The 20,078-nt window shown below is 43.0% G+C and overlaps 2 protein-coding genes and 1 long non-coding RNA gene across 12 annotated transcripts; 1 reads left to right on the top strand and 2 right to left on the bottom strand.

Annotated features, from left to right (window-relative positions):
- The first annotated feature begins 2,104 nt into the window (after positions 1-2,104).
- LOC123104349 (uncharacterized) lies at positions 2,105-8,836 on the top strand. Of its 9 annotated transcripts, none has more exons than XR_006450290.1 (8): positions 2,105-2,532; positions 2,648-2,686; positions 2,762-4,862; positions 4,954-4,996; positions 6,771-6,860; positions 6,964-7,021; positions 7,155-7,216; positions 8,350-8,836. XR_006450290.1 is itself a non-coding variant. In XM_044526178.1 (6 exons), the coding sequence occupies exons 3-6, from the start codon at positions 6,790-6,792 to the stop codon at positions 8,660-8,662; spliced, it is 504 nt and encodes a 167-aa protein (XP_044382113.1). In that variant the 5' UTR covers positions 2,105-2,532; positions 2,648-2,686; positions 6,771-6,789; the 3' UTR covers positions 8,663-8,836. The 9 variants fall into 9 exon arrangements, 2 of the variants coding, with proteins under 2 accessions (XP_044382113.1, XP_044382112.1); XR_006450286.1 differs by having other exon boundaries at positions 6,961-7,021; XR_006450289.1 differs by having other exon boundaries at positions 4,954-5,067.
- A 1,422-nt stretch (positions 8,837-10,258) lies between these two features.
- On the bottom strand, positions 10,259-13,334 carry LOC123104348 (cilia- and flagella-associated protein 20). Its single transcript, XM_044526175.1, has 6 exons — positions 13,032-13,334; positions 12,690-12,772; positions 12,553-12,584; positions 11,903-12,144; positions 10,690-10,926; positions 10,259-10,605 (listed from the first exon to the last, which is right to left on the bottom strand). The coding sequence occupies exons 2-6, from the start codon at positions 12,740-12,742 to the stop codon at positions 10,597-10,599; spliced, it is 573 nt and encodes a 190-aa protein (XP_044382110.1). The 5' UTR covers positions 12,743-12,772; positions 13,032-13,334; the 3' UTR covers positions 10,259-10,596.
- Positions 13,335-15,123: 1,789 nt separating this feature from the next.
- LOC123104347 (uncharacterized) lies at positions 15,124-18,839 on the bottom strand. 2 transcript variants are annotated; one of them, XR_006450283.1, is made up of 3 exons: positions 17,689-18,839; positions 17,345-17,613; positions 15,124-16,491 (listed from the first exon to the last, which is right to left on the bottom strand). It is a non-coding gene; the product is annotated as an uncharacterized lncRNA (long non-coding RNA). The 2 variants fall into 2 exon arrangements; XR_006450282.1 differs by lacking the exon at positions 15,124-16,491 and having other exon boundaries at positions 17,427-17,613; positions 17,689-17,747; positions 18,432-18,839.
- Positions 18,840-20,078: the final 1,239 nt, after the last annotated feature.

Below are 20,078 nucleotides of genomic sequence, written 5' to 3'. Positions count from 1 at the left end.
ACATCCATGAAACATTTCACATTTTTGGGGAAAAAAACAAAAAACAAGACAGTATATGGGTTGCACGGGCCCCTATGGGCTTTGCTTGCAATGATGCACAGGTACAGTACTGAACGAGGGTTCGATTAGCACCAGTTTTAGACAGGTCGATTCAGACAACAATTAGCATACAATCGTAGCTATGCGCTAACGGATGTCACAGCGATACGCGTCAATGATGCCTGGGCTCCGAACATTGGTCTCTCCCTCCACCTTGGTCTGGGCTCTATGATACCTGAAGTTCATATGGAAGGAAGGACTGGATGAGTAAGCAGTACTGCAGTAATGTTTTATAACAGAAGATTGCAATCATGGTGCAGGATTCACCTGAAGAACTGGAAGGTAGAGCTTGAACTCAGGCGGGAGCTCCTCCTCTTTTCATCCGTTAGGAGAGATTCAACTGAATGCTGTTCCAGACGCCATGAAGCTTCAACGGCATTGTGCATATATATGGCTTCACCCTTTGTGACAGACTGAACAAAGAATGCATGTTACCACAAGTTCATACTCTACACAGTGGTTGCACGAGCAAAGGGGAAAAATATAGCAAAGCTGAAAATAATAGCTCTAGGTTCACTGAGAAACAGCTTAAGAGTCATCATTTGTATATGTCACCACACCATGCCAACACTGGTCAGAAAAAGAAGCGATGTTGGATAAAAGTGCTATTGGCTTTCAGCTCAAAGTAACAGTGTAAGTGTGTAACAGCTAACAGCTTTGTCTTTCTCATTATGTCTTTACTTCTCCCTCATCTTTACACAGTTCAGAACTTACACACATGATTGTACTATCACTTGTGCTAGTTCCTTAGCTACAGAGTGTCAGAGTCTATATTCTCCACAGCGCCTACTACTCTTTTATTCTGATGAAACAAGGGATATATAACCTAGCACTGTGGGGTTATTTTCGATTAGATAAACAAGGACAGTGCAGATATATAGGCTAGCTGTGTGGGGTTGTTGTGCACAAAATAAAAATACCCAAATTACATGGATGAATCATCAAGTAAAAATACACTTTTGTTAAGTCCGTGTTTCATCAGATGTAGAACAATTTCAATTGTTTGTTTTAGGACAAGTACGACCAAAAAGTCACAAGTCAGGATTCTCACAAAAAAGGGTGAAAATTAGAGAAAAGCTTGGCAAGTGTAGTCACTTGCACAGCTACTAATAGAAAAATCTGCCAACTAACACAAAAAAGGTTTTGTTTTATTTTTGAGCATATATTTTTAAATTTTAAATACATTTTTAGAACAGATCCTTACAAATTCAAAGCATGTTGTTGTGTGTCATGAATTAGTTGTTCAACTCTAGTTGAAAGAGAGAAAACATAGACCATAGATACGCAAGAGAACTAGAGAGCGGCCACCTTCCTATACATACAGTATACCTAGTACTAGTAGGCAATCCTTTGCAAAGAGTGTTTTGATTGGCCTCTTAATACATAAACGAAGCAGACACACACACACAAATAAAAAAAGACATAGAGTACACATTACACTTGTATGCTCCATTGATTGGTTATTTAGCTCTGAGAAACGCCTGTCTCTTATGCAGTTTCCACTCCCCTATAGGTACGATAAACATGAGCTACATTTGCTTTCACGAGTTCGTACAAGATTCCTCAATCCCGGGCCAATCCAACAAGTGATAATAGGCAGGAAACACTAACAAGCAGGGTGCAGAAAAGATCACAGGAAAAAGTATGACTACACAGAGGTTTTCATTTTCCAGGATTTGTAAAAAAAGGCTATTGGCTTTCAGAAAAAGAAGCGATGTTGGATAAAAGTGCTATTGGCTTTCAGTTCAAAATAACAGTGTAACAGCTAACAGCTTTGTCTTTCTCACTATGTGTTAACTTCTCCCTCATCCTTAGCTACAGCGTGCATATTCTCCTAGCATATCTCTACTCCTACGAAAATGCGAGTTGGTGATGATGGTGTGCCTGCCTTCATGCCATCTGCACCGTCTGATTTGGAACGTAAGGCTGAGATGGGTTGTCCCCGATCCACTCGTACTTCTGCAAAGACATCCCATGCAGACATCTGAACTCCACATCACACCACGCGAGGTTCTCCTTTCTCCTTCTCTCGCGAATGAACCCGAGCGTTTGAGAACCACTCCCAGATTCCTTGTGGACGGTCCCTCCCCACTCTTCCCCGGAGACCGCCGGAGTTGGGCAAGAGTCCCTCCCCTTTGTAGCTGTAGTTGTATTTAGGGTCTTAATGAATCAGATTTGACTTCGAGCTTTTGCCGGTATCTCTCCTTTTAGATCTGGCTGGAAAGGCCACCGGAGACGGCAACGATAGCAGTGTTTGCTACACTTTTGAGCTGGCTCTGGTTGTCAACTTCCAACAAGTGTCCCTTCTTCCGTGCTACCAATGGAGGCTACTAGTGGCAGGACGCCATGAGTATGCTTGGGCGTATCAGGCTCTGCCGACGAGCTACTTGCTCCCGGCGCTGCCAATGCCAAACTGCCCATAGAGGATGAGTGGTATATTTGTGCTTGACCTTTTCCAGTTTGCTTAATGTTCGATTAGGTGCCTATTTCAGAAGATAATCCCTTCCTTGTCTCTGATTTTGATTTTGTTTTTTCTTGAGGATTTCAGGATAGAAGGGCACTTCGCAACAGGGTTACGACGAGCAAGGTGGCTACTGTGTCTATTCTTATATAGTTTGTTTCAGAGAACTCAAACTAACATCTGTCAACTGTCAATTTGAAGAGAATTTGGTCATGGAACAGTCTTTGGTGAAGACTGATCTAGAACTGGCAATATGTTTATAAGCGTTGTGCAAAATTTTGGTGATCTGACTGAGCAGGTCGGTTTTGAAATATAGCCAAAAATCATGTCAATGTGCCACTACTGTTTTGCACAAAATTCTGTTCTATTTGGGTGGTGCCAAACTACCAACAGAAGACAAGCTGTCTTCTGGAGTTCTGGTAGACCAATGCCAAAATTGCATAGTTGTATGTTATTTAGGGTCTCTATTGCATATGACTTGGAGTTGTCTCTGTTGACATCACGTGGTAATGAAATTTACAACATCATTCCTGCCATATTCAGTTTAATCAAGCAGTATACCCTTTGATTCCCTACTCGTAAGGTGGTATAAATAATCAAACCAGGGTTCAAAGCATCAGTTTCTACTATGTGAAATGCAGTTTCAACTCTAAGGCTCTCTGGCCTCGCTTTGGCCTTTCTACTTCTACTATACATAATTTTGGAGGGCATCAATAATTAAATCCAAGAAGTTTACCCATACACTTCTATTTGCCATGTCTTGCTCATTTTTTATTCAGATTTACTTCACTTATAATTAGATAGTACGTAGTAAGTTATACTAATTCTGGAGTGTTCCTCCCTTTTCTTTTGGCGAAAGAAAGTGTTCCTAATTTTTGAGCAAGTCCGAATTCTGAATAATTGTTTTTTGTCCTGCTGCGTGAACCAGGAACTTTTGGACTTTGGAACAATTCTCTACTACACTGCTACTATGAAAATATTAACAGCATGTAGATTTGCTTCAGTGTCAGTTGTTGTTATGAGTTTCAACTCATCTCAGCATGGTCTTAACGTATGACTGTCTTCATAGCCCTCAAAGAAGAAAAATCCTATAAGTTTAGCACAACTGATGCTGTTTCATTTGACGATCAGTTTTATTAAGCATAAAAACATTCATGTGACATCTTTCATTTGTAATGCAATGAGCAATAAAGACTTGTAGATTGTGTACCACTCTACTTGTGAAATTCTTGGCATTTTGGTTGTCTTTTGGGTCTATTTACTTCACACAAAGTTTAGCATTTTTAAACTCTTGAATGCTTGTAACCTAATGATCTACTTATAGTGTGCTTATGACAAGGTCTGAATGCTTCTAAACTTATTGAACTAAAGGGTCCTGATGATTACAATTTATCAATGTTTATAGAGTATATTCCAATGCATCTCATCCTGATATGTTTTGTTAAATAGAACAATATTTCAGCAAAGGACATGTCCTTTTTTTTTGTATTTCACAAGTACGTAATTACCATATAAACTGAAAATTGCTACATTGATAGCATACATACTGCATTTTTTTAGCCCAAATTCTAAAAAGTGCAGCTGCACTTTTTAGACGTCCCGAGCACACAGGCCTGCGAGCCGTTGGATGCGCGATCACGGTCCCCAGGTGTGCCGCTGTAGGAGGAAATCGTCCGTGCTAATTCAACCGCCGAAGCGGCAGCCAGTGTAAAATAAAAGCTTCGCTATTTCTTCCCAGAAAAAACACCTAGCCCGATCCCCTTTTCCTTGTCGAGCAGAGGAGCGCCGGCGTCGATTCCCGGGTGGTCGAGGGGGAGGCGGTAGATTGGAGGAGCCCGATCCTCTTCATCCTCTCTCTCGCGACCCGATCCTCACCAACTCCTCCTCCCGGCGACGCACCCCGCCTCCTCCAATCGGCGAAATGCCCCCTCCCACTCGCCGGAGAGCGCCGTTGCGCCTCCGCAGCCATCGGATGCCAACAGCCCCTCCCCCCGCCACCGCATCTCCACAGCCGCCGCACGCCACCGACCCCTCCGGATCGCCGCATCGCCAGGATCTCAGCAGCCTGCCGGATGCAGCCGCTGCGCTCGGATCCCCGCGGCCTCCTGGATCCCATCGCCGTCGGGTCTCCCGCTCCAACGCCGGGCCGACCCATATCCATGACGAAGGCGAGCGCGCACTGCCTCCATGCTCCTCATTCAGGGCCGTTGGCCCTGACACCATCACAGCGGGCCTCTTCCTCTCCAGCAGCTCGCTGCCGACCGCATCTAGGACGGCCTCGACCTCCTGCTGCTAGCTGCAGGTGCACCTCTGTATCCCTACTGCTATCTCCTTCTGCACCATACAACTACCCTAGCTCCGATGTCTGAACTTCTACACCTGACCGTGTACAGGTGCTGGCTATAGCTTGGACTGGAGCAGGAAAATTGCATCAAGGTAGAAGGTGGATGATGGTGTTTGTGCCTTTTCTCTTGAATTGTTGCTGGTGATGGCTGCAATTTGAAGACGTCGGTTTTTTCTCTCTTTTCATATTCTGCAATTGTGCTTCCCCTATGCGTGATGATTCTATTGCTTGGTGCATTGTGGTTTGGGTTGTTTTACTGCTTGACATTGATCTGTGTGAGCCTGTGACAGTTGGAGAGATGATAGTAGCAAGTACAAACTCTCTTGAATGGTTAGTTGATAGTATAGTGGTAACTGTACTATGATCATATAATAAAGCAGAAAAAATTCAAGATTTATATTGAGCTATTGGACTCATTTCTTCTATTAGACTTGCTGAAACTTGCATGATGTTTTGATAAGTAGATGCCTCATTTCTGCTATTGGACTTGCTCAATGGGTCGACACTCGACAGGCAATTTGTATCCCCTATCTTATTTCTTCGGCAAGTTGGCTGCAGAATCTATGGGAATTGTCTACAAACCTAGTATGAGTTGCTACCTTTTAATCTTTTTTTCTAAACAAAACCTGGATTGCCTGGATATAGTATGCAATTTGCTTAGATTAGAGCACAACTTGCCTACAACAACTAAAACATTTGCCCAGGGGACACAACACAACTTGATGTTCCACACAATATAGGTCCACTTTTTTTGCCTAAAACTTGTAGGCAAATTGCCTACAAACCAAGTAGTAGGTGCTCCTGACTTCCACTACTTTTTTTCTACGGCTAGCAAACCAATGAGTTGGCTGCAAAAACTATGGAAATTGCCTACAAACCCAATACGAATTGCTACCTTTCAATCCTCTTTTTCTAAACAAAGCTTAGAGTTGCCTGGATATGCTATGCAATTTTCTTAGATCAGAGCACAACTTTCCTTCAACCACTGGTGCATTGACACAACACAACTTGATGTTCTACACAATATAAGTCCACATTTTTTTCTCGCAACATGTCAAATTGCCTATGAACCAAGTAGTAGATTCTCCCGACTTCCATTATTTATTTTTTCTTTGGTATTCAAGCTAATGAATTGGCTACAAAATTTATGGAAATTTCCTACAAACCCAGTGCAAGTTTATAGTGGCTACTTATAGTAGTTGCTCCTGACTTAGCGTTTTTCACTTGGAGCAGAGGGCAAATATAGAGGCTACTTATTGTATTACGTACAGTACTACACATGAACGGATACTTGTAGTTGTATAACACAAACCAATCTGCACAAGAGACGCATACCCCCTTCCTCACTTTAACCTGAAAGCTTGGCCGTGCCCCACCTTTGTATTTGCTTCGATCCTGCAGCACTACCACAGAGGTCTAGAGGCCTACAACGGCTACAAAGATCCCTCATGCGGACTAGAAGCATAAAAAATTGTTGCTATGCTAATCTATGACATCCCCTGGCAGGGAGAAGAAGATGAACATGAGAGAGAGAGAGAGGGAGGGAGAGGGAGAGGGAGAGGGAGAGGGAGGGATGGGGGGAGGGAGGGAGAGAAGAAGATGAACATGAGAGAGGGAGGGAGGGAAGAAGATGAACATGAGAGAGAGAGAGAAGATGAACATGAGAGAGAGAGAGAAGATGTAGTGGCATTCATGATTCTGAGTCATTTGTATGGTTGCTACTACTTGTACTGCAATGACTATCATATCCTATCATATTTGAATATTTGACTAGTAATACCTGCTCTTGCTGGAGCAAACAAAACCCCTAATCACCTAAGTGTTGTAAATATTCTTGCCTAAAAAAATTGTTTGTTTTGCTTGAAGGGCCTCACTAAATTCTCAAATGATGTCAAAGCAACATTTTCGAGGTTTTGTGCACACGCCCAAGCAAGAGGCTTCAACATACACTTCCAGGTAAGCTTTGCACAAAGCTATCCATTTTTTGTTTTGTTTTTTTGTTTCGGCAAAAAATAGGAGTTGTCTCAAACTTATATGCATTTTGCCTACATCCCAGCAGGACTTGCTTTTTTTATTTTCCATCTTTGCAAGCAATAAGCTTTGCCAGCCACTTCAAGGTGAATTTCACACATCCCCAGTAGCTTTTCAACTAGTTTTTTCTACCTCCCAAGTAGCTCGCTGTTAGTTTTTTTTTGTCCCAAAAAATTAAGGGAGTTGCCTGAAACTTATGTGCAAATTGCTACATCACAGGAATACTTCCTTCCTACGCCGCCCTTTTATTGCCAGCAAAAAGTTTTACCAGCAACTTCCAGGTAAAGTTCACAAAACCCCCAGAGCTTTTTCCAACATGTTCTTTATGAATTCCTAGTAGGTGCCTTTTTTGTTCGGCAAAAATGAGAGTTGCCTGAAACATAAATACAAATTGCGTACATTACAGGAAGACTTGCTTTTGATTTCCCCTTCTCTTTTTTGGCACCAAAGTAACAAGCTGGCTACATAAATAGGTTTTAACTCGCAAAATTTGCCTAGACCGCAAACACAACTTGCCAAGCAGAAAAAAGTGCAAAACACTATCCTACTGATGATTTTATTTTTTCAAAAACAAAAGTTGCCTGCAAGCATTAGGGAAATTGCCTACAACTCGGCACAACTTGTCTAACCAAAAAGCCACACAAGAGTATCATACAAATATAGAAAAAGTGTCTCACAACCATTTTACTAGGATTTTCGCTGATGTAGGCAAACTCTTTCTTTGCTAAATTCCTGCTTTTCCTGAACAATTAGAACTTTTTTCCTCAGAATTTTTGCTGCCCCTTTTACTGCTGAGTTGGGGAGGGGGGGGGGGGGGGATGGATCAAATTATTTTTAAGTTTTTCCAAACAACGAACCTATAACTTGTTGTTTTTCAATGTCCACATTTTTTTCAAAGGAACATTATGTTTTTTTGTCTGGCACTAGCAAGTCAGAGTGCATTACACAGTGCATTGCAGCTAGTGATGAGTACGACTTGCTTGAAATTTGGCTGTGACTTGCTAGTGCTAAGCATGTGACTTGCCTGCTCTGCATCTGTGATTTGCCTATTTTGCATTTTGTGATTTATCTGACACACAAACCTTTTCCCCCTCCCTTACTATGTTTTCCAAACAACAAACCTGTAACTTGTGTGTTTCAATGTCCACAGTATTCAAAAAACATTTTTTGCATGCTTCCTATAAAGGAACACAAGGTTTTTTCTACCCTCGCAAGTCAGAGTGCATTACAGAGATTTGCCTATTGGGGTTTACTGAACTTGCCCAAAATAACTGCCATAAGTTGTTGACGGTTTTTTGCTCTCGATAAATCAAACTGAAGAACCAACCTAATACAAGGACTCAAGGAGGGGTTGCATGCATAACATCCAAGTTGCATGCATAACACTGATGCCTTTTGTGTTTCCTTGTCGCAGGGATCAGGGCATAGTGGCACACCCCCAAGTTGTCCAGATAGAGAGGTGGCGCACGGAAGGTTCAAGTGCTGATGGTTGGGTGGATGGATCCTGCAGAAGATGGAGGAGGAAGGGGTTGATGGGGAAGAAAGGGTGGAGGAGGAGCGGGGAAGGGAGAAAAGTCTCCAGAGGTTTTGTGCCGTGTGTTCACACACACTGGGTTGCGTCGGTTACGATTGGGAGAAAAGGAAATCTGGCCATGTGCACGATCAGATCGTTTCTTTCCTTTTTTGACGCCAGCTGGCAACAAGAGAGGGTCCACTGCCTTATTTAGGGCGTGTGCCCTGGACCGCTAGCTAGCCAACGGTTGCTGGCTAGTCGCGTCCTTTTTTTAGATAGAACACAAGAATTGGCATAGTGTGATTACACCTTTGCTCACTGAACACTTGAATAACCGGAATCATCAAAGACCATGACTTCTGGTACAAACATGCCATATTCAAAACTACTTGTGCTTCATCTTTTTGAGAACAGTGCTACCTCTCTTTTTTTTGTGCGTGGGTTCCGTGGCAACACACGGGCGCCTAACTAGTTCTAATTAAACAAGGGATATAGGGAGCGGTGACCCGTCTTTTGAATACGACGCACAAAATAAAAAATAATCAAATTACACGGATAGCGAATTTTTTCAGGAATTTAAATTTCTTATTTTAATCTATCTTTTCTTTAGTTGCTTAGGAAGAAGAATTTGGAACCCCCCCCCCCCCTTTACCCCCTCTTTTGGCATTTTTCCTGGGAGGCTCCCCCCTATACTCCCCCTCCACCGCTGCCCGGCCATCCCCCTCCCTCCGCAGCTGGGCTCCGCCCGCCCCCTCCACCCCGCAGTCCGGGCATACCTCCCCCCTACCCCCCGCCCCCACTGTCCCCCGGGGCATAGTCCCCCCCCCTTTACCTGTGCCTCGGGCATACCTCCACCATCTACCTGCCCCCCCCCTCCCCCTGTAACCCTAGACCCACTACCCATTACCGTATCTATACCCTATACTCTATCTATCTTCTACTCTACTACTACTTGCTGATAGCCTGGCTGAGGGAAACACTTTTAAATCGGTGCAAAGTCTTGTAGATCGGCGATGTGGGACTAAACAGATGCAGCAGTATCCGTCGACTTACCCGTAACAGAGCCGACTGGCGTCCCCTGCCGCTCCGGCGCGCGCTCCCTTCGGCCCTTCGCTTCCGCACGGACGTGCCGACGCGCAACCCTAATGCTCCTCCTTCTCCTCCTCCTCCTCCTCCTCCTCCTCTCATGGTGGCCGCCTCCCCTGCTCACCGACGTCGATGGTTGCGCGACGAGGTTGGGCGGGAGGTGGAGAAACCGGCCCCATGTCCGTGGAGAGCCACGGCAGCGGACGGGGTGCACTCCAACGAGGGATTTGGGGGCGATGCAGATCGATGGCTGGCACAGCGAGGGAGAGGAGGAGAAGGAGGGATTGGATGATTTGCCCTGTGATTGTCTCAATGACAGTGGCCCCGGGCCCCACCCGATAGCCTCTTAGGGGGGGGGCAAATGATCTTATGGAGAAGTAAAGTGGGGCAAAAGATCCAATTTCTCGGAGAAGAAGGGGCTCGACCTCGAGAGTGTCCGTACAGCAGCGTACCGAGCGTATCTCTCCTATGCAGCCGCGCAGGTGGGCCACGGAGATGCTGGCCCAGGCCCTATCGAAAATCGGCATTCCATGTATTCTGTATCCTTTTTGTTTTTGATGAATTGAAGCTTTCTCAAAAAAAAAAACACCTCCTGTATCTACTGTTGGAGTGTTGACTGCTTCGATTTCCAGCACCTCCGAGGGCCTACGGTTCATAGCTCTTCACCATTTATTTTGTGGGCCATCAGCCGTTCCAGTGAGTTGTGCCCCATTCAATATTCATGTTGAGTAAAGAGTATTTATTTATCTTTGTTATAATATCTTGTTGAGGTCCGAATCAACATGATCATGGCGTCCTCGTAGGTGCAGTAAACTGAGGGTGGCCATGCTATATTATCGATGCATTTGGACCGGCAGCTACAGCAGTGGAGGGGGTTCAATTAGCAACAGTTCTACACAGGTTATCCATACAACAATTAGCGTACATCCAGATACATCCATTAAGCATTCTGATACTTTACGCATAGTTTACACGCTGACGGACGTCGAGGTGACATGCGTCGATAGTCGCCTTGGCTCCTGGGGAGGTCATGACTCCCAACCATCCATCTTGGTCTGAGCTCTATGATTTCTGAAGCTCATGTAAAAGGAAGGAATGTATGAGCAAGTAGTGGTGTTCTATAACAGAAGGGTGCAGACATTGCACAGTACTCACCTGAATTGGAAGGTAGAGCTTGAACTCCGCCGGCAGCTCCTCCTCCGAGTAGAGGCGGTCGGCGAAGTAGACCCTGCGGAGCCGGCAGTTTGCGTGGACTTGCACTCGCAGCGTCTCGACATAGTTTGTGCCATAGGCTCTTTTTGTCAGGTCGGTGAGATTCAGCTGGATGTTGTTCCAGCCATCATCAAGCTTCAACGGCATCGTGCAGATGTATGGCTTTACCCTTGTGACGGACTGCACAAAGAATGTATGTCACTACAAGTTAGTATACGGTGGTTGCATGAACAAAACGTAGACACCCGTGACCTATGCGATTTCAAATTTAAAATAAACATTGCTAAAAATCAGGCATGCCTGGAAGACATAAATCTACATTGGAAAAGAAACCACATCAAACACCACACACTTTCTAGCACGAATCAAGCACATCACAATACAAATTGTCACAACCATATCATACACAGAAGTTAAAATTAACAAAAATGCATATACACATCTGAGTTCGTCTGAGTATGAACTTCAGAAAGGGGCAATTGGAGATTAGCATTAACAGAAGAGAACTATAATGAACTGAGGTTTATCTGAGTATGAAGCTGACGAGTTCAAGTGGGAGCGTAAATTATCTTTCTTGATTCCAAGGGCAAAATTGAGATAAACAACTTCTGCACGGGTTGATGCCATATTGGCATTGCTCAAAGAAATAATCTAGTTTGCAAAGTTAGCAGAAATCATACTACTTCAAGGTATGCATGAGAATATTGTAGGTAGCAGTTATTAATACCAATATGATGAAAGCTCAACCAATGGATTTAACAGTAAAATGCACTTGATAACGCTTAAATTAACAGATATAAATCAAAAGAACATGAGGAGAGGCACAGTGAAGGAACACTTACAAATCTAATTGATATATTGTAGGTAGCAGTTATTAATACTAATACAGTGAAAGCTCAACCAATGGATTTAACAGTAAAATGCATTTGATAACGATTAAATTGACAAATACAAATCAAAAGAACATGAGGAAAGGCACGGTGAAGGAACACTTCCAAATCTACTCCCTCTGTCTCACAATATAAGATGTTTTTGCAAGCTAACATACCTTGCAAAAGCGTCTCACATTGTGGGACGGAGGGAGTAATAGATAAGCAATAAGCAGTTAAGCACCGCACAGAATTTACTTCTAAATGGAACCATAGCTCTTACAGACTTGAAAATTTGATGCTCGGAATCGTCGGCGAACATTCTTGTCATCCAAAACTTGGACCTCAAATGTGAAGTATTTTTTAAGATTCTTCACAACAAGGGCAAGAAATGGAAGTTTAATTCCAAGAGTGGCAGCAGGGTCAGCTGGGCAAGTGATGTATGTTGATTGCACATTTGTTCCAACAATTTCAAGTACGTTAGACTTAATATCTTCATCCTGGGGTCTTTTAATGTGCCCATCAACAACTGCAAAGCAGACGAGGTATTAAGTAACTAAACCTGACTTTCATGCAGGACAAGCTAAGTAAAAGGCTGAAGCACATGTACATACATACTCGAAAGTAAGTCCACTGTCCTTAACTGCCCAATATAAACTATTAGAATTATGTTACCCATAGCTACTCCCACATCATTACCATAGTAATATATTAGGCTCAGGTCTCAAATAGGTTGTTAGCATGCAGAGAGGCAGAACAGTCCACCCTAAACACAATATTCATCAAAAGACTAACAGCTTGCAGAGTTAACTATACCAGACCTGCCTTCGCTGTAAGAAGCAAATAATGCTTTAGGTTGCCAGGGGAAAAGTATCTGCATTCTACAGCATAGGAGTAAAAAGTGAAATTTAGAGAACCCCAGGCATTACTGACTCACCTTCCTTGTCCCATATCTGCAACGGCTTGGTCCTGGCCAAATAACACAGAGAAAAACACAAGACATGAGGTATCCAGACTAAAGAAAAGAAAGCATTGTAACTAGTGAGACCAATACAAGGCCACCATGCTGCATACCCAAGGCTGTAGAGAATCGACAGAAACCCGGACTGGAATGTATTCTTAAACATTCTTTTTCCAAGCTTGTAAGTCCAGCTAAACTGCAAAACATAGCACAACAAATGAGTAAGCCTTTCGTGCCTGTGTCCTCGGTTACGGGATTAGGATGTACTAACAGCAGGCGTGCGGTTTTATAACAGGTTTGACACATGACTTTGATTCTGTTGATCACGGGGCACTCGTCAATTTGTCGAATTAACATGGCAGGCAGGCAGGCAGGCAGGCAGGCTAGTGTGTCACTCACGCATTGCCTATTTCCAATTGGCCAATAATAATCAAAGAAAGTAGGCCGAGGTCTACCTGAGCGGAGGCGAGCTGGAGGCCGAGGACGATCTGGACGGCGGCGATACGGGAGACCGGGGTGGACGGGTCCGGCGGCGGCGAGACGGGGTGGACGGGTCCGGCAGCGGCGACCTGCTGGTGAAGGAGCTCGGCAGATGTGGCTGGAGGATGCGGTGGGCGGAAGATGGCGCGGGCGGGGCGGGGCGGGGCTGCGGCGGGAAGGGAGGCGGGAGGTGGGAGGCGACGGCTGCGGCGGCGGGGATTGGGGGCGACGAGGTGAAACCCTACCCGCTTGGAGCTTGCCAAACGGGAGGAAGAGCGGCGACGCTTGGGCGGAGGGGAGAGACCGAGAGAACCGTGCGAGGAGCGGGGGGCTTGGACTGCGAGCAGGGCCCACCGCGTCCTGTGATTTTTACGAAGCGCCCCTTCTGATTCGCACATCTTACAATCCATAGAAGGGTCAAAAAGATATACCGTAACTGACAAGTGGGTCCCACCTGTAATAACGGCAAATAGAAGGGTTAAAATAAACAGAGTTGGCTTTCCTGTCACGTCGGCTCTGACGGGTGGGCCTCACCTGCCATAAACACGTTTAAATCGTCCAAATCGGTCACTAAGTAAAGGTGGTACTCCCTCCAATCCAAATAAGTGTCGTGGTTTTAGTTTACCACTACACCTTTTTTTTGGATTCGGACGGAGTATTTTTAGCAAAAGTTTAGCACTAAATTTGTACTCCCTCCGTTCCGAATTACTTGTCTTGAATTTGTGTAGATACGGATGTATCTAGACTCATTTTAGTGCTAGATACCTCTGTATCTAGACAAATCCAAAACAAGTAATTCGAAACGGAGGGAATATGTTTTAGTCACAAATTTGAAAGGGAACGGTACCCAAAATGTGATATATTCTTTTTATCAATTACTCCCGTGCAAGAGGACGCCTTACCCATCTGAGCAAGTTCGTGAGCTATGGAGTTGGAACGGGAGAAAAATATATCACATTCTCTTCTAATCTAGAAAAGGTGGTATATAATCTAGGAATCTGTTCCACAATTCCAGCTCGTCTATTTCAACATGCCTTGCATATAGATTTAAAAAGTACATACAAACAGGCTAGCGATAATCCATTTATTCAAGACATGCGCGGAATAATGTGTTATTGTGGGTAAAGGAAAACGACAAGAATATACGATGATACATTAGCACACTATACGGAGACATGCATGCATCATGGACGGTTTTCGGTTCAAGCATCACCAACTTATGGCATGTTCAACAACATTTAATGTTGAAGTTATTTAAAATAAGTATTTTAAACTTCCACTTTGAAAGATTAGACTAAAGCATTAAGTAGTAGCTTAATTTTGGGTAAAGGAAAACGACAAGAATATACGATGATACTTTGCAAGTCACCTTAAATTCAACCAGAATATTGTTTTTGAAGTCAAGTGATTTTATTATTTTTAGAACAATAGTAGCTTAATTTTGAGTTAAAATAAGTAGGATGTTTTTTTAGTATTTATAAGAGAATTCGTGTACTGCTGGCTGCTGCTGATTTACAAGGCGATCACTGATGGGATCGATGTACATATCTGTAGTTAATCTATATTAGCGCCCACACACACATGTACCTTGGGTGTTTCCTCATGGCACCGTACCTGGCGGAGATAGACTTGGACCGCGTTGAGGTAGAGCATCGTCGCCATCAAAGATAGATGGCAATAAGAGAGGTGAAATTACATATGTCTGGGAGAAAGACCTCCATTGTAGAGTGAAATCTTCTTTTGTTTTTCTCTGATCGTAAAAAACAGTGGGGAATGCTCACAATCACACAAAAGAGCAAAACCATATTGCATACCTGAGTGTCTGGATGTGACTACGAATTAACAAATCAGGGTGGGTGATCATGTAGGTCCTCGTTCACAAATCAGCATGCTGCGGAAAGCATAATGAGATATCCTGGAAGTAGGAAATATCCGACCAGCAGGGAGCAGTCATTATTTTGCTACTGGCCTTTGCACACATAACTGAAAGTGGGATCGGTATTACTTAAATGCTGAAAAGAATCTTCTGACAATAGCAGTCATCAAGGAAACATGAACAGTTTGTGCATAACTTGACTATTAGCCTTGGCACAAATCAATTAAAAGTGTGATTAGTAAGACAATTACATTATAAAAAACTCAAAGCTTTTACAAAATGATGGCAAAACTGCATACACAAAAGATAACTTTCATAACCAAATATACTATCTAATTGACTAAATTTCCTTTGCTTCCACGTCGTGGAAGTAGGGACGGACTTGTACGCATCTAGCCTGCAATCTGCACTTTGTGCAGCGCCATTGGCAGCAACACCGGAGCGAACCGCTTTGCGACTTCTCGTCGGCTCTCTTCTTCTATGTCCCAGCTCATGACGACTTGTAGAAGGAACGCTACATGCGTTTTCCACAACCTAGAATGAAAAATCTTGGTAGCAAAGGAAAATGTCGAGGAATGAGAAAGAGCAAATGTCTCTGTCTAAATAGCACAGTTAGTATTACAGCAAACAAACCTGCACCAACTGCCTTAACTGAACCTTGAAATCAAGACCTAGTTTAATCTGATCTGGCCAAAATAAGCAGTGAATTCATGGAACATATAGTCATTTTCTAAAAGGAAACATATAGTTAGATTGTCCACTCTAGATCAAAGACTGCAGTTTGAAGGGACTGTCCAATCTACATAAATCATGACCATGTTTTCTACATTTCCTAACTAAAACAACATTGTCTGAACATTGGCTTAGGCATACTGTAATACAAATTGCAAACTGCTGACAAGTGTTGACCTGTCGTTGGTTTTTGATGACCATATAAATTTACTTGGGTGAAAAGAAAATTTCAGTCATAGTGATAGCTCCAGCCAACAACCAAAAAAGTAGTCTCATTGGTTATAAACATCGAGCAGTCCAAAAAGTTGTCGGCTCCAGAGCAGTACGGAACATCATCATAATCAGATATATCCTGAGAATACTGAAAATGTACAGCCAGCAACATGAACAAAGATAACATGGCACACACTTAAATGATGGGGAAGAAACATGATGTGTTTCTTACAATGAAAAAAATAAGTTATCTCTTCAGTGGTGCAAACACATTATTGCCACAATGGGCATAGAAGTCGCTTTGCAGGCTAAAAGTACTACCTCCGTACCAAAATATAAGATATTTGGAAGGCCTGGTACGGAGGTAACACTATTTTTGTTGGTAATAGCACATAGAGAATAATATAGACAACTAAATGAAGTTAAAAATGGTATGTTTAATCATGTAATATCATGCATGTACACTAAAGAAAGGACAGTTGTCTTTGATAGAATTTCCAGTTCACCTGCACTGTGAAAGGACTGGAATCGCATATAAATGCCATTATCCAGTGAAGTAAGGTCTCAATGCCATTCTCCAGCATATGATTGATCACATCCTGGATGCTTTGCATCTACGGAAGAAGAAAATATGTCAACACAGAGCAAGATAAATAACATCTAAACGAAAGTAGTAGAGGATGCTTGGGCCGCTTTCAGATATGTTCTGTTCATTGTTTTTATCTTTGCAACCTGATGGATCTTTTGGATTAATTGAGAAGCCCACTTGTGATGCCACTGGTATTTAGATTCTGAAGAAACTGTGGATAGCAAACTTAAGTGTGTTTCCCTTGCTTTTAGTAGTCCTCTCATCACCACCTGACGGCTGTTCGATTGCGCATTGACGAAGGCATGTATGCAGTTTCTCAATCTGGCGAAATAGATAATTTAAGTAGGAATTTCTACCATGAATAACTACACAAAGTTTGCTCAGTTTCAGCAGCCGAGCAATGCCGGGTAGCCCATTCTCATCGCTGGAAACTATGGACATGAGAATATCTCCATGTTCATTTTCTCTATGGATGTAGTAACTAACCATCATTAGGTTACACGACAACCATGATTAGATGAAGTATGATATCCCCTTACGTGAAAGACAAAACCTTTATAAGTTGGAGTCTGGCTTGGACCTTATTTTCTTATTTATAATCTATTACTGTAACTTTTATAATGTAAAGCCTCTCTGTTTTGTCGTCCAAAAATTGGGAAGCAAGAAACAGAATTATCTCTGTACTGAAAAGAACTACAAAATCTAAAAGGATTTAGCTATTAGCGCTTGAAGTCGTCCAGGTAGACGACTATCAAGCATAATGCAGTATTCAGCAACCATCATTTCAAGGCGATTTACATACAATTGCATGTTCTACACGTTCGGAAGTAGTACCACTGTGCATGGAGCTCCCTGATGCAGCTGATATGGATGCATACCTGGAAAGAACACAAGGACAAAGTATACAGGGGATATTGCTTGACACCGGCTCATGTGCTTCACCAGCTAAGGGAAGACCTTGGGATTGGGCATGTCGTGCACTGTTCCAGAATCTTCATGATGCTAATGCTAGAACGGCCAATAGAACCTGATTGAGAAATCACCGTTTTCCTTCCTAGTCCTCTAGTGATGTTTGGTGGGGCAACCCATTGTTGCTGTAGGTACATTAGGTAAAGCCTGTACTCCTTTTTCTTCCATTATTATTCAGCTGCAGATGCAAATCATCTAATGGGTAAGATGTATTTTTTTCTTTGCCATACCAAAAAAGGATGTAGTTACTTACCATCCTACCATCATTCCGTTACACAACAATCCTGATTAGGAGAAGTATGATATCCCCTTCTGTGAAAGACAAAATATTTAGAAGTAGTAGTCCCACTTGGACCATATTTTCTTGTTAAAAATCTATTAGTTCTTAAAATGTAAAACTTCTTTATTTTTCACATCCAAGTATTGGGAAGCACCAAACAATATTATGTTTGTACCGAAGAAAGAAGAGCAAAACCTAAAAGGATTAAGTTATTGGTGCTTGAAGGTCGTCCAGGTAGATGACTATAATTGTAACATTCAGCAACCATCATTCCAAGGCGATTTACTTCGTACAATTCATCTACTACATATGTGTTGTGTTTCCACATCAATATCACCTTTATTTGTAACTGGCATATTTATAGGACAGGTTCTGTAATACATAAAAACTCTAGGTCTAATACTACATTTTAAATTGTGAAGCAAAATTCAAGATTATCAGGCTCAATGGAATCTCATATGTCAATGAGTTGCATCTAGTTGAACTGAACACACTTGCACACGGTTACAATATAATGACAATATGATAAAGAGCCGCAATTTTCCTTTCATATAAAGGAAAGGGGAATATATTACTGTCACAGTAAGATTGGATAGGATCAAAGTATAATTTCCGTTGAAAAGCTCACTCTGATAAAAAAAAAAGTGTACCAAATTGGGGAATTTTTAGGCAGTCAAATTTTTCTATGAAGTGGTACAGTAGAAAGAAGAAATTACCTAGGCAGAATCAAGCCGGCAGTTCGAAGAACATCACCTCGCCTCACAATAGGGTGGTGGCGATGTTCACCATTGGAACCAGGCGGATGGGTCCGACGGCAGATAGAGTGTGCCTAGAAGGAGTGGCTGGTGGCGAAGCCAGCGGTGTTGGGGAAACCAATGTCAAGGTGGAAGCAGCGGGGAGGAGTCCCGGAGGCGCCATGGTAGCAAGGTCGGGGAGCCGCCAATGGCCGCGACGTCGAGTGCCACCGGCGGTAGAAGGCCGCGGGTCCCCGGTAGTGGATGGGTGCGAGTGTGTTGGCACTTGGTGTAGGGGTAGGCGCGGCGGCGGGGTAGGAGGCGGCGGCGGACGGCTGTGAGGGGCGGGGCGGGGCTGGATGTCCAGATGAGATCGAGAGGAAGGCTGGGTTTGTTTTTCTATTCTATCACTCGTACCGCTCCAGGTTCAGTTAATATGAGGACTGCGAGCCGAATTACTAAATAGTACAGTGACCTTTGTGTAGAAAAGACGCGACGGTGAAAACGTGCTAACATCATGCTATTAGTACCACCTCGTTTATATTACGATTTTGTCTATACGAATCCTAAAAGTGTATTGCGACTGGGCGAAAGCGTATTGTGACGGTGAACCCACGAAATCAATCCGTGCTTTATTATTAAGGAAAGATTACTCCCGTGCAAGAGGACGCCTTACCCATCTGAGCAAGTTCGTGAGCTATTGAGTTCTTGTTTCTATGTACATCCTCTTACCCATCTGAGCAAGTGCATGAGCTACTGAGTTCTTGTTTCTATGTACATGTACTAACAGGTTGCTCACACCAAGATCGTAGCAGGCGTTTGGACTCATCCACCCGGTCTGCTACCGGGGACCTGCTACCAGGGACCGATTAAGGCCATGCTTGCGATGCAATCCAACTCTAGGATAGGAGGTTTCATGCTCAACTCCTGCGCCAATGTATTTTTGGCCCGTGCCTTTTCAAGCCCTTGATTTTCAACAAGGTTGCTGGGTAAGATGGAGATCCAAAGGAGACAACAAGCTCAGGTCACGGCGCACTACCACGACCCTATTTTTTTCAAGTACTTGGCTGTAATTTCATATTCTTAGGGTTAGTCCTATTTAATATATAGCCTTGGGCTTTTTTCGAAAAAATATATAGAGAAGATAGTCGCTTTCGTTGATTTCTTTGTGTATTATCGATGCGGATCTTTGGGGCATGAGGCCAATGCACCCGAATTGGAAAAGCAATTTTACAAAAAAGTCAAAAGGAGTCAAAAAGCTTTTGAAACTTGTAACCAACACAATCTAGCGTAATACTCGTATGAAAAGTTTCGCAGAGAAATGACTCTCGTGGTATCCTCAAGAAAAAAATTGCAAGTCCAAAAAATGTGAATAATAACTTTTATATTGTACAGGTTTTGTTTCTTATCGCTCAAAATACCATGGAAGTCATTTCTTTATGAAACTTTTCACACAAATATCACTCTAAGTCATGTTTGTTATAAAAAAGGTTTCATTTTTTTATACTCTTTTTGATATATTTTTTTGAAAGAATCTATTTCGGGTGCATTGGGACCTGAGACCCATTGGCTCTTCCCGGTGTACTATGTCACTAAAATGTGAGTGATTGGATGAGTAAGAAAACATTG

The sequence above is a fragment of the Triticum aestivum genome, chromosome 5A (assembly GCF_018294505.1).
Source record: "Triticum aestivum cultivar Chinese Spring chromosome 5A, IWGSC CS RefSeq v2.1, whole genome shotgun sequence".
NCBI classification, from domain to species: domain Eukaryota; kingdom Viridiplantae; phylum Streptophyta; class Magnoliopsida; order Poales; family Poaceae; genus Triticum; species Triticum aestivum.
The sequence above is the reverse complement of the archived record's forward strand: the minus strand, read 5'-3'. Positions and strand labels throughout refer to the sequence as shown.